This window comes from Meleagris gallopavo, chromosome 1 (assembly GCF_000146605.3).
Source record: "Meleagris gallopavo isolate NT-WF06-2002-E0010 breed Aviagen turkey brand Nicholas breeding stock chromosome 1, Turkey_5.1, whole genome shotgun sequence".
In the NCBI taxonomy this organism is placed as follows: Eukaryota; Metazoa; Chordata; class Aves; order Galliformes; family Phasianidae; genus Meleagris; species Meleagris gallopavo.
The window spans coordinates 12,541,429-12,554,776 of NC_015011.2; the positions used below are offsets into that span (position 1 = coordinate 12,541,429).

General features: G+C 37.0%; 1 protein-coding gene across 1 annotated transcript in view; it reads right to left on the reverse strand.

Moving 5' to 3' along the window:
• The window catches only part of LOC104917491 (reelin-like), a 94,548-nt gene that overhangs the window by 14,530 nt on the left and 66,670 nt on the right, over nucleotides 1-13,348 (reverse strand). The window contains exons 16-18 of the mRNA XM_010728792.2: nucleotides 12,402-12,638; nucleotides 6,640-6,832; nucleotides 3,932-4,044 (exon numbers count right to left, since the gene is read on the reverse strand). Of these exons, the coding sequence (XP_010727094.1) occupies nucleotides 3,932-4,044; nucleotides 6,640-6,832; nucleotides 12,402-12,638 (543 nt within the window). The remainder of the gene's footprint in view (nucleotides 1-3,931; nucleotides 4,045-6,639; nucleotides 6,833-12,401; nucleotides 12,639-13,348) is intronic.

Sequence of the window (13,348 nt, forward strand, 5' to 3'; positions counted from 1 at the left end):
TACCCAGGCAGTTACACACTAGAAGCATAAAAAGATCAAATTAATCTATGCTTGGATAATTTTTTAGAATTCAAATACATGAACTTCTTTAAAAAACAAGAAATAAGGTTGCCCAAGGGCTTGATGTTCAATTGCAATGACCTTTGTTTTCTTTTTTCAGTACCTGTTTGATATTGTAAGTACTGTAAGTATTTTTACAGCATTATAGAGCTAATCTGAGGGCAGATCTACAGATTAAATACTCCCTCAGGATACAATGCATTGATGGGTTACATTACAAGAGCTATGAATTATTCATTAAAAGTACACAATTTCAGCAATCTGCCCACTAAGGACTTCCTAAACATGCAATAGACACAATGTCCAGTAAACACTGATCACAGTTGTTTTCTGAGTACTCTGAAGCCAGCACATTGCCTTAGTGCTGTTGCTCATGTTCACTACAGTGCATCAACAGTGCCTCAGGGAGCTCTGCACAGACTGTGCTCTGGAGAGCTGTGGTAGCGGGTATAAAATCTGGTGTGCACTGAGGAAAAGAGCAATACTGAAAGAAAATAAAGGCTTTTATGCATACAAAGAAAAAAAAAAGACCTCCCAGCAGAAAAAAAAAAAATAGCATCATGTTGTCTGTAAGGAATGGGAGCTGTGGCTTCCTTGTTTTTTGTTAGGGGCGATGTGTGGGCAGAGGTGTGCAACCCTGCAGGCCCAGAAGTATCTACACAGGGGTATACAGAGTTGCATGGAGGTAATTAGGGCATCAAGCAAAGAGAGGTCTCCCCCAAAAAGAACTTCACCACCACACATCCCTATCCCCCAGAACACAGGGTGGTGGTGGAGGCCTGGCTGAAGGTGAGGTCTGTGGGCTGAGGTCTCCATTGCAAAAAGCAATTCTTCTGGAAAGCCAGTCCTTGCTGCTTGTGAGAGCTTTCCAGCACTGCTCTGCATTGCAAAGGAACAACAGCTTAAGAGGATTATGCTGTTAAAAATTGTAATCAACCATTTAAAAAGACCATGTTAATTAAGGAATAAAGAAGCTGAATGTTAGCTGCACTCTCAGTTTTCTGGACTGCCACCGTTTGGATGGACATCTACTCAAATGGGAAGCATGTATCAAGGAGTTATAAAATAATTTTATTACAAGCAAAATAAACCTCTCCAATACTTCAACAGGAGTTGCAGTAGATGATCTTTAAGGGTCTCTTCCAACTCAAATGATTCTGTGATTCTCTATTTCCTCCCAGCTTTTTCTACAAGGTTAAAATGCTACTGGAAGGTTCTCTGGACTTCTGATGACACCGTATCTAAACTGGACTGATGTCAAATGGAAGTCACTGCTGTTGCCTGTAATTTTACATGAGCAAAAGGAAATGGTGGTGAGTCCCAGATGTCTTGCAAGTGAAATGAAGCTTATAATTTTTTTTTCAGATATGTGATTTAAATAAAATCATTGTCTTCTCTCCTGATATTAAAAAAACGGAAGATTTAACGCAAATTTGTGGTTGATACAATTACATTTGCTACCTTCTGAGTTACCATAATTACATTTACCCAATTATCCTGAAACTCTCATTCAGTCATTAGGTGTTGATTTGTTTATGAAGTCAGCAACTGACAGCTGCTTGTATCTCATTAAAGCCTGTTCATATGTAAATGTCTTCCATAAAACTGAAATTAATTTTCATCAGTGTTAGAAATATTCAGTTCAAGTACAATACAATTTCAGTGAGCAGGTGCATACGTTTCATTTGTCCAACAAAACTCTCACAGTTGCAGCAGATTTCCTACTGCACCAAATTTTGGATAACACGAAGACCATCACGTGTGCCAGATGCTGAACATCTACAAACACACAAAAATACCAACACACCCAGAAAGTTTTACAACAGAACTAGTTACTGTTACAAGCGAATTTCTGGTGCACAGTAAGGAAGCCTGATGCTTCCAATGCACCAAAGGTGCAAACTCTCAGTAGAGACTTGCATGCAACAATGAGACCTCAGGAAATTGTACTGGAGCTGTAAGAGTGTGAAGGCATACTGAGGCCACCATCACATTGGGACTATTAAGACCTCAAGTCCAGGTCCATGTTTGGCAGCACTTCTGCACTGTTTTTTGTGACCATTATCTATGTTTTGCAAGTTGGTGCTTGTTGCAGTGAGCAGGAAGGGAACAGAAGGAAGTGAGAGGCAGTTCTGAAGCCATGTGCCAGAGGGAATCTGATTGTCATATGTTCACCAGCAAACCTTCGGCAGAGACTTGCCCAGTGTTTGTTACTGTACATGTGGTATACAGTAGATTCAAAAATGCAAAAATTTCTCCTTCCAGTCAGAACCCAAGGACTGACCAAACCTTGCTGATGATAGGAGGAGAGAGGAAGAGAGGCTGAGATCAGCTTTGTGAATCAGATTATTTCTGCTGGGGGTTATGCAGCCATTCATCCTCCTCACCCTGACTACTCAGTAGCACAGCACAGTCATACTGAAAATGTGTTTTATGAAATCCGAAGTAATGTTCAGTGGTAATTTGTACCTTAATTATAAACAAAACTCTGATAACAGATGGGAATCCTTTCAGATACAAGACAAAATATGAAATATTTATGATTTGTGCACAGTATGAAATGGTAACCTGGTTGTTATTTCACCATAATTTTTCCCCACAGTCTCCTAAATTAAAATGGAATTATTTGTTTCTGTCAACGCATTTGCTGAGGAAAATTACTAGATCTTAAAGAATAAAAGCTCCACAACACCAGTATTAGCCTCAATTATAAAATGTATAATAACCTTGAGTATTTAAATTAATTTTAAAATAACAGAACCCTTTGGGGTTCTGTTCAGAATCTACTTTGGAATAGATCCTGAAAAAATTCTAGACACTTTTAAAAACTTCTAAGTGCCTCCATGATCCATAGGTTCTATAGCTGATGGTACAAATCAGCATGTAAGATTTAGTACATAATAATTATAGGTTAATGCATGCCATTTGGTATTATCTGACTTGACATCCTTTAAAGATTCAATTTTTGTCTGTAATTATGAAATTCTGCAAATTGGCTGTACTGAAAGAATAGTAAGTATTTTGGAGGCAGGTAACATTGCTTGTTATGCTGGGGCTGTGGAGAGTGCAGAAAAAAATGGCAACAGAAAGAAAACACAAAGACAACTTAATCTGTGCAAGTTCTCATTGTAGTTGCTGTTAGGTGGAACAGAAGTGAGGAGCGGCTCATTGGAATAATAATAATAATGCAGGAAGTGACTGAAGATTAGCAAGATTTACAACAACCTTCTAGCTGTACATTATAGGAAAGCTTTTAAAATAAATAACAGAAGAAATAACTTAGTTAAATTAAAATGTTAGGGTGGGCAAAAAAAGGTTTTATTACAGTAAGGTGAATAGGATTCTTTTTTTAAAAAGCTATTTTTGAAGACATGCTATAAAAAGAAACAAAAGGTAAAAAATACCCAGAAATGAATAATTAGTTATTGTTTATGCAAGGTTTTGGTCTGGAGATGTAAACAATAAGGAATGTTAAGAATAAAAATTAACAATATAAATAAACACTTCCTCCAATGACCCATTTATAGAGAAGCCACTATTTTTGAAAGGATATGAATTTTATTAGAAGTCACAGTATACGTTAAAAACAATCCTTAACAATAGTTTCTAGTGACTTCAGCAGCATTTCATTCCAATGATATGAGGAAGGCATTTTATGTTAAATACCAGTGACTTGAGTTAGCCCCTATACCACCCATTGTCTTGAGAATGATCTACATGGGACTTCATCTTTGTAGCAGTGTAAAAGCAGACAAAGCACATGAACTATCTGCACCCTCCCCCTCCAACAAGAAGAAAGGAAGAAAGGAAGAAAGGAAGAAAGGAAGAAAGGAAGAAAGGAGGGAGGAGGGAGGGAGGGAAAGAGACTCACCAAGTCTTCTGTGGTAAAAGGACAGTGATTCTCCTCCACTGAGTAAATTCGCTGGAGTGGTAAATACTTGCTGAGGTGAACTCCTGGCAGCTCGGCATACTTGGAAGACATTCCTTGAAATAACACATTTCAAAACCAGGATAAAGTTGAGGCAGATTTAGGAACAAAAGTGATGTTTAAACATTCATTGAACTGGAAGCTTATCTGGGTCCAGATGTCAGAGTGAAAAACCCACAATTAGAAAAAACCCTGGCATGCTCCAGAGAAATTTCTCAAAAAACTAGCAATGGACAATTTAGGATAGAATGAACCCATATGACCCATTTAGAGAGCTATGCTTCATGTTAGTGTCTAGTAATATTCTATTTTTCTCCATGAGGGTGTCTAGTTCATTTTTATATTATTCTCACCCTAGCACCTAGCTCAACAATGGATAAGGTCTACAAATGTACAATGAAATAAATCTATATAACTGACCTCCCTACCTCTACAGCAGTCATGTTAGAGATCTACATGCAAAGCCTCAACTGGGAACAACACTCTTTCTCTCTGCAGTGGGAGCATTAGGGACCAATAGCTGCCCCAAAGCATCAGTTTTAGGCACCCAGCTGAAGTCCACTAAAACTGCATCTAAATGCCCTTATCTCTGCAGGTGTATTCATTTTGTAAACCAATAGCAAGTGATGCAATTTTGCTCCTTCTGCTTCTATGATCTTGAATCTTTAATTCGAGATTCCCAGACAGGTCTGTTCCCAAAATCCTCCTTCTTTTCAGAAAATCTGATCACTGACACATCTTTTTATTTTATTTTTTATTGTAATAAATATGAACACAGTCCATTAAACCACTTTCTAGAACTGTTCTTTCCTTGTTACTCTATTTTTCTTCAATATTCCATTTACTTTTTTATATATTATCAGAGTAGCATCCCAGATTTTTGTCGTTCGGCTTTGATGAAGTATTAGTAACGCATTTAAGCTTGTGTGTAATTTTTCTGGCTCAGAATCCATGGGGAATCCATTCTACTACTACTGTCTCAGTATAGCTGCTTCCAGATCATCTCCAGCTCTCCCACAGTCTTCTCTGCTGGACTCATACCCATGAGATGTGTCAGATACAAGGAACTTTCACTTTTCTGTGTATTATGCTTTGCTATGAAACTAATAACAAAGCAATGATATTCTGTGGTAGTTAAAACAATTGGGAATATTTATATAGTGAAATATAAGGAAGAGCAGAATATGTTATTATTTCACAAAAAAAATTATTGCTCAAATATCTTAGAATGTTAGAAGGAGATCTGATATCTTATTCTGTTTTTTTACTGTTGTTGTTGTTGTTTTTGCTGTTTTTTTTTTCCCCAGTAGACTTTCTAAAGGATTAGTTTCTTTTCCAACCATTTTCAAATATATTTTGTTGAGTCATCTCCCATAAAAGATCTTAGAAAATAGGATCTGATCAGTGTGTGTGAAGCAAACAAGGCTTTCAAATATCTCAGTTAGTGTTTTGTGTATTGGCCAGATTACATCCTTGAAGCATACTACAAATAGCCTTCTTTTTACTGTTTAATCACAGCAAACTGGATGGTATTAGGAAAATGATTGGGCTGCAAGGCCTTCTTTCTGAATTCAGTTCCACTGAGACAGTGCACTAAAATCTCAAGGCAACTGATCTTTCATTGATGACAAAGTAAAGCCCCAAACATCTACCACTATTCATAGACACCATGGTGATGCCTGCTAGATGAAAATCATTTGAAATACAGTATTTATAGCTTTCCTCTTAATTCTGTATAAGAAAAGAAAGCATTACTTCGATCTGTAAAGCTCAAAATTTCAGTTATTGACATTTCTCTACTTTGCACTCCAAAGTAAATGTGGCAAAACAACACAAAGCAGGAAATGGTTTAATTAGTTACAAAAGATGTTGGACTGTATATTCAAATGCCTTTGTGAACATGTATGTTCAGGCACTGAACAGGCACTGAAAAGGCATCAAGACCAGTTCCCTGACACTCTCTGAACCTGGTCAGAGGTAGCTGAATGATGTTTGTTAGTTCAAACTGAAGTCAGAAAAACTCCAGTTTCCCACCTAAGATGGAAGACAAAAGCACAAATTACAGCCAAATGTGATATTCATGTTTGTGCTGAGACAGAGCTACGCCACACAGGGAAATAGTGTTGAACACTGCTATTTGCACTTCACCTGAGAAGGGGGGAAAACCATTGGTCATTACTGCCCTGGACTGTGTTTGAACCAGGGATGGGAGATGAAAGGCTCTACATTACAATCCCCAGAAGGAATATGCTTTCCATTTATGAAACATCTGAGCACAGGGGCAGAAATAATTTCTATCCATTTAAATTCCAGGAAACAGTAAATGCCTTTTACTTTGAAAAACAAAGCAATAGCTCAGGAAAGATCTATGGCTCTGTCTAGCACAACAATTCTTTTTCCAGACCTGGTCCATTCCTGTCACAATTTTATGTTTCAGACTTTCAGGTACTTTCTTCCAAATATTATGAATAATAGTTAAAGCAATTCTATTAGTCATTTTTACTGACTCTGACTGAAGGCTTTTTCATAGAAAAGGGAATGAGAGAAACATCTTCCTTTGTCCTGTGCCACAAGTATATCTCAGATGAATAATATAATAATAATAATAAGCAGTGTTTATGGAAGACAAAGGTCCATGCTCCCAAACTCACCTCCTGAACAAGATGCCACGTGAGGCCGTGATTGGTGGAGTACTCCAGTTTCACCTGGTTGTCCATATGAGGAGTAAACTTCTGGCCACAGCCCATTACCAGGTTGAACTGTATCATATATGAAGCTCCAATCTGCATAGACTGGGTCTCCACATAGCGCATGCTAGAAGTTAACTTTGAATCTCCTGTAAAACTGAGAGATGTAAGAAAGAATAAGGATCCATCTCCAAAGTAAGTCAGGAGGCAATATTATGAATAGGTATGCATTAAATAGTGTTACTACTTTTTTGTTCTGTTGATTAGCACATGGGATATGACAATGCACAGAAAGATCTTTCTGTTGATACTTTTGTAAATTACCAGGAAGGCCTTGATGTATCCCAGAGTGTGAAACACTGAATTATTCTGTTAGTTCTTACTCTACGCTCTTTGTATGAAGGATCAAGTTAAAATCAACCAAAGGATAACATACAGAAAAAACCCCACGACAAAACCAAAACTCATTCCCCAGGAGCATCCGTTGCCTAAAGTCATGCCACAGTAACAACTGTAATTTCATTCAAACACTGGACAGTAAAGATACACTGAATTTAGTTTAAAATATTCTTATTAACTAGACTTTTCATTTCGTTAATTTTTCAACTGATTCCATTTGCAATGCCTTTACTGACTTTTGACTGCTTCTGATTTAATTTTGTTTATTTTCAGCTTCTTGTCTGTGGGATGTAAGAGTTGTAACACATTATCCAGTGGACTGGGGATAATTATTAATAATGCTTGAAATACACCAGGCCTCATCTATGATACAAGGTACCCAGTTATCACATTCAAGGTAACACAATATACAGTTTAAAATTATAAGGTAATTTCAAATTAAATGCAGGGTTTCTTTTTTATTTGTTTTAAATGTATCATTGAAAAGGAGAAAAAAAAAGAATCAAATGCAAGAGATGTAGAGAGAAAGAGATGTAAAGGGAAAGTAATAATGGCATAAACTTTAAATCCTGCACACTATCCTACAAGACAGAATGTTCAGAAGGAATGAGAACAGCCTTCCTCCCTCACTTAGAGATGTTCAAGTAATATCTTCAGAAGTACTGTAGTCTGTTCAGCTTCAGCATTTTCCAAGCCCTTTCTTAAATGTAAACAGTTTGGGATAGAGATCACATTTTTTAAAGACAATCCCTGCAAAACATTATGCAACAATAAAGACATACATATTGTATGGAGAAGATGAAGACAATAACCTTGTTAAGGAACATCCTTATGGTTGAGTGAACTACAGTTTATCATCTGAAAAGAGAAACTCCTGAACTATCAATACTGCACAGTAAAACTTACTGGCTTTCACCTCTCTAAGATTTAAGGTCTTAAAGTTGTTAGTGTAAAGACAGGATTAGAAACCAGTTACATAGCACTCTTTTGAACTAAATTCACCGACCAACTCTTTTTTCTATCTAGAGAGAGCAGTTTAAATTAAAATAAAAATATTGAAATAATTAAAGCTGACTTGCTATTAATTTCTGCAGTGCAGTTTGGAACTTCATGGCTGATGTGGGAAATCAAAGTTCTAAAAAAGCCAGTACAACAACCATGCTCTTCAGGTATCAGTCAGCTGCATGCAGTATAGTTAGCTGAAAGTTACATATGACGGTGATTTGGATAATGATTTAACACTGCAGTTCTGAAAACAACACAACTGTGCTTAGGTAATGCATAAATTACCTAAAGCTCTACTAAACAGAATGAAAAAGTTGAAACAAAACAGTTTGATAAGAAGTCTGTTTAGAAGCTGTCTTTCCCAAAGTGGTTTAAGTGAAGGAGTAGTACTCAGCCTAGGAAAAAGAATTAGAGCTTTTAGATTGTATTGCCACCACAAAAAATTCTTCAATTCAATAACACTGCCATAAAATTAGGCAAAAAAATCAACAAAAAATGTATCTTTCCTTTTCTAGTGGCAATTCCAATTATGATTAGTACCTTCTAAGTTCAGCATTCATTTTAACGCAATAATTTAGCCTCTGGATATTGTACACAGTACATTCAGTGAGCATTAGTTTAAAGTCAAAACAGCTCTTGAAAGTAAATATTAAATAAATGTGAAAAAGAATGCTAATGAGGAGATGAAGACAATCTCTGATACTCCACACGGAGCTCTTTTCAGGGGAGGAAATCACATTATGTGTTCACAAAGGCCCTTATCATCCACAAATTGCCTCCAGCTGAACAAAGGTAGCATTAAAGATGGGTCCTCCACCCTACTTGCTACTTCTTTGCTCTCCAGCTCTTCTGTGTACGTGGTTGGAGTAGGCTTTTCTGCTGGAATACCAAATGTAGGAGTCATACAGCTGGAATACATTTCTGGATTTTGTACAACCAGAATAATGTCCCTGGCATAGCAATAATTAGCCAAAAAAACAAAAACAAACAAACAAAAAAACCCTACCCAAAAAATAATAATAAAAAAACCACCTTCAGGAATTGAGAATGCAGAGGTCACATTTTTGTATAAATATGTAGTTGTGAATTGTTTTCTAGCCTGTATATAATTAGACCTGTGGAGGAGCAGGAACACAATACCCATAGGTACCCTCAGAACAATCGCTCTCCCTCCAAGCACTGCCAACTAATTGGTACTTCTGGGAATGATATCACAGCGAATGTCAGCCAGTCTGCACTTCTCCAAACTGCTCTGGGATTCCCAGAGTTACCACATCTTCAAGGCCAGTACTTTCAGGAATACTGAAAAGCCACGTGGATGCAGTTGATTTTGTAAAGCTGCACTAACAGAGGACGTTGACGTGCCAGCCAAATGCTCATGCTGGCCCCAGCTCTGCTTGCTTCAAAGGCAGAAGTTTTTGTCTTTTTATATCACATCATACCTATTTCATTAGATAATTCCTAAATGTATTAATGCATTTTAATTGAGTTAATTACCTGAAAGAAAAATCCTGCATGTTACAGAATAGTAATTAAACTAAAAGACAAGCTATCAAGCTGCAGAGACTGTTGTATTGCTCCATGATGGTAGTTTACTGTGAACTAGATTTACAGTCTTTTCTCCTGACAGCTCAGAGGTAATAGGACACTCTCATCTGTTACATGAAGTTCAATCATAATGCCATAGTCTGACTGAAGAATGTTTGTTTTATTTATATGATGCACTTTCATTTGGGTCAAAACACGGCCTGTGTATGAGTATTTTGGAAAGGTGATGAATTATTGTAGACCATTAATTACTTCATTTTAAGTGTGTTCTTCAGGCTTTCAGAACACACAGTACGCTTGCAGTTAGAACCAAAGTCAAACCAAATGTTGACAATAAGAATCAAATCAAGTGACTGTTCCAGTTATAAATCAGTCATTGTAAAACAATTAAAAATTACCCTTGCTCAGAACACATACTTATCAACAAATCCCTCTTTCTGAAGGAAACCAGATACTGGAAAGAACAACCTCCCTCTTCAAAACTTTTCCCCAATTTTAAGCATAAATATTTCAGATTTACAGATTCCAAGGCGGAAATGAAGACCTAGCAGAAAATTAAAGAAAATCCAGCAAAAATAGGCCTTGGGATGACACCCTGTAGAGTGATTTATGGTGTATTTACCATAGTTCTACTAATGAAAAAGCAGTTGTCAGACTTTTCTCAAGAGGATGGTGTCAGTGCTACTGCAAACTCTTCTCATATAAAGTCATGAGTTAGAAAATGAGAAAAGCCAACAATAATTAATTTAACTAGAATCCATTTGTAGAGACTTTGTATAAGTTCAAATATTTCCCTTGAGAGAAACAAGGTCAGTGAAGGATAGAGTTCATGTCTTCCAGTGATAATGAGAAAACTTATACATACGTAGAAAGGGAATATTACATAGGCATTACTTCTTTATTTGATGCATGGAAAGTTCAACATTACCACTTATGACCGAGCACTTCAAGTCCTAGGCAATACATGGCATAGAGAATTTAGCATAGCGTTTATTTTTCTAAGTCTGAGAGCCAGAGGAGGAAAACAGGAACTTCTGCTGTCTTAAATAACCTGCCACCCAATAATAAACCAGTCTTAGAAAAACAAAGGAAAAACTATGTCATTAAAATGCTTCCATTTCAACTCTTTGATGAAGAAGATGTAAACAATTTGAGCCCTAACATGTTGTTTCATTTTAATAAGCAGAGTACCTTCCTCGTCCTTATTAAAGTGCTTAATGGTGCTTCTACTGTCTCATTATCACTGTCAGAATGGGTTCTGTGTTGTTACTACTGCTAAACCAACTCCTTTTAGTTTGACAGATGATCAGAAAGTCAAATCAGATTACTCAGAGGTACTTGTTAATAAAATTCCAACGGTGTTTCTCTCAGTGTCCATGGGGATGCTAAAATTATTTATATAATTATATTTGTTAGAGGATTTCTGTAATTACTGTGACTGAGGTTTCTCCAAATAAATATACCTGTGCCAATTAAAACAATACTGGGTTTACATGTTGGTCAGACTAGCAAAAAACTCCTAATCAAAACACAGAAGTTAAACTGACTTTACCTAGTATTAATTCCTAATGTTACACTTATGTACTCCAGATTTTTTTTTTTTTAAACAGGTTCGTGATTTAGTAAAAAATCTTATTTTTAAACAGCTCTTACATAATTTTCTTTTCCATTTTTTTTCAGCTTTTTCTCTTTTCTCACTGTTAAAGGAACATACTAATTGCTTTGGGGCAAATGATGTTTTCTTGCTTTTTTATTTCTAAATAAACAGCACATTTTTGGATATCGTTGCAATATGCCGAACACAGAATCATTAAGGTTGGAAAAGACCTGTAAGATTATCATGTCCAACCATCCACCTGCCACCAATGTTGCCCACTAAACCATGTTCTTTAGTACCACATCTCCACGTTTCTTGAACTCCTCCAGGGTGATTCCATCACCTCCCTGGGCAGCCTGTGCCAGTGCCTCATCACTCCTTCCGAGAAGAAATTTTTCCTAATATCCAACCTGAATCTCCTCTAGCACAACTTGAAACCATTCCTTCTTGTCCTACTGCTGTTAATGGGAAGAGGCTGACCCCCACCTCACCACAACCTCCTTTCAGGCATCTGTAGTGGGCAATAAGGTCTCTTGAGCCTCCTCTTTTTCTATAATGAACAATCCCACTTCCCTCAGCCACTTCCCATCAGACCTGTGCTCCACCCCCTCACCAGCCAGCTATGTTGCCCTTTTCAGAACACATTCCAGGGCCTTAATGTTCTTCTAGTGGTAATATGTGATAAAGCTGACCACAGTGTAAGTGACAGTGGATATCACAGGCAAAATGACGGCTAATGGCTATCGCTATTCTACCAACCTTATGCCGCCTTTCCTTTTTTTTTTTAAAGTATAATATAATGGCCATATAAGCAGATATGAACATACACAAAAAATATTCAGCATCTGTACTCTACAATCTCAATACTTACATTAATCCAACTGGATTTTAAGTGATTATTATAGAAATTTTACAAATTGTTTCTATTTGGAGATTCTTTAATATTTTACGGGGATAGAATACTACATTCACAGTTCCCATCAAACCTAAATCTCTGTGCAATAATGTGTAAAAACTTCTAATTGCAATTAGATCAGTGACTGTCATTTTGTCCATAATGTGATGGTGAAACACATACTCTGAATAGCTACCAAAATGACTCACAACTAACAAACATTTAGTTCTCAGTAGGACAAATAGATAAAGAAAACAAAATTAGAACAGAATTAGCTCTCACCAAAGAGTCCAGTCGTGGCCACAGTAAGGCTGAACATTTCCCAGGTAGAATCCCAGAGACTGTGTGACCTCAACTAGGTTGGTGAAGTCCAGGCTAATGCTATTGAAAAGCACAGAGGTCATAACAATTTCATCGATTGCCCACACATCTTCACCCTGAGAAGAGTGATATGGTTGCCACCATCTGAACTGAATGCCAATCTGTCTCGCATCTTCTGGCAGCTCCACTGAAATTATTCTGAAAAATGAAACAAAATTATTGTAGAAAGTCTCGCTATTGGCAATAATTCCATGGAGATGTATTTTTTTGGTTATTTATTAATAATCCTAAAAGACATAGGTTAAATGAAGCCCATAAATCCTTACTTTCTACTGGTATAGTGACAGGGACGGGGATCATTAGTTCTCTTGGTAGGCAATGTTGATAGAGAGCCATGTGAAAAAGCCACAGAAGAAAATTTATAAAAATGATGTAAATTTTGCTTCTACATCAGAGCTCTGTTCAATTTTTAAAGCTGATTTTCCTTGCTAGAAAAAACCCAGCTGCAGGTCAGGGGCTTAGACTGACAAAGAATGATCATCTAACCAAGATTTACAAATTCTGCCTCCACCCTCTCAGACACAGTAGATTTTATCCTGATCTGAAGAAATGCATCTTTACATCTGTGCTTGTTTCTGCACAGCACTGATGTCATGCCTGTGTTTTTCTTGCCCTAGAAGAACCCATCTCTATAAATTGTCACTTTTAAGTGGAAAAGTTTCTTCTTGTTGGCAGTGTGATCTTGTGTAGTCTTTTATGGCACACGCATTTCTTGTGTGGTTGCATAAAGATATTATTGGATGTGAGGGACAGGCTCTCCTGGTATGCAAGGCCACCCAATTTGTCATGGCACCTATGTCACCAAACCTATAATTGACAAACTGCAAAGAAAATTAAGAGTAATATCT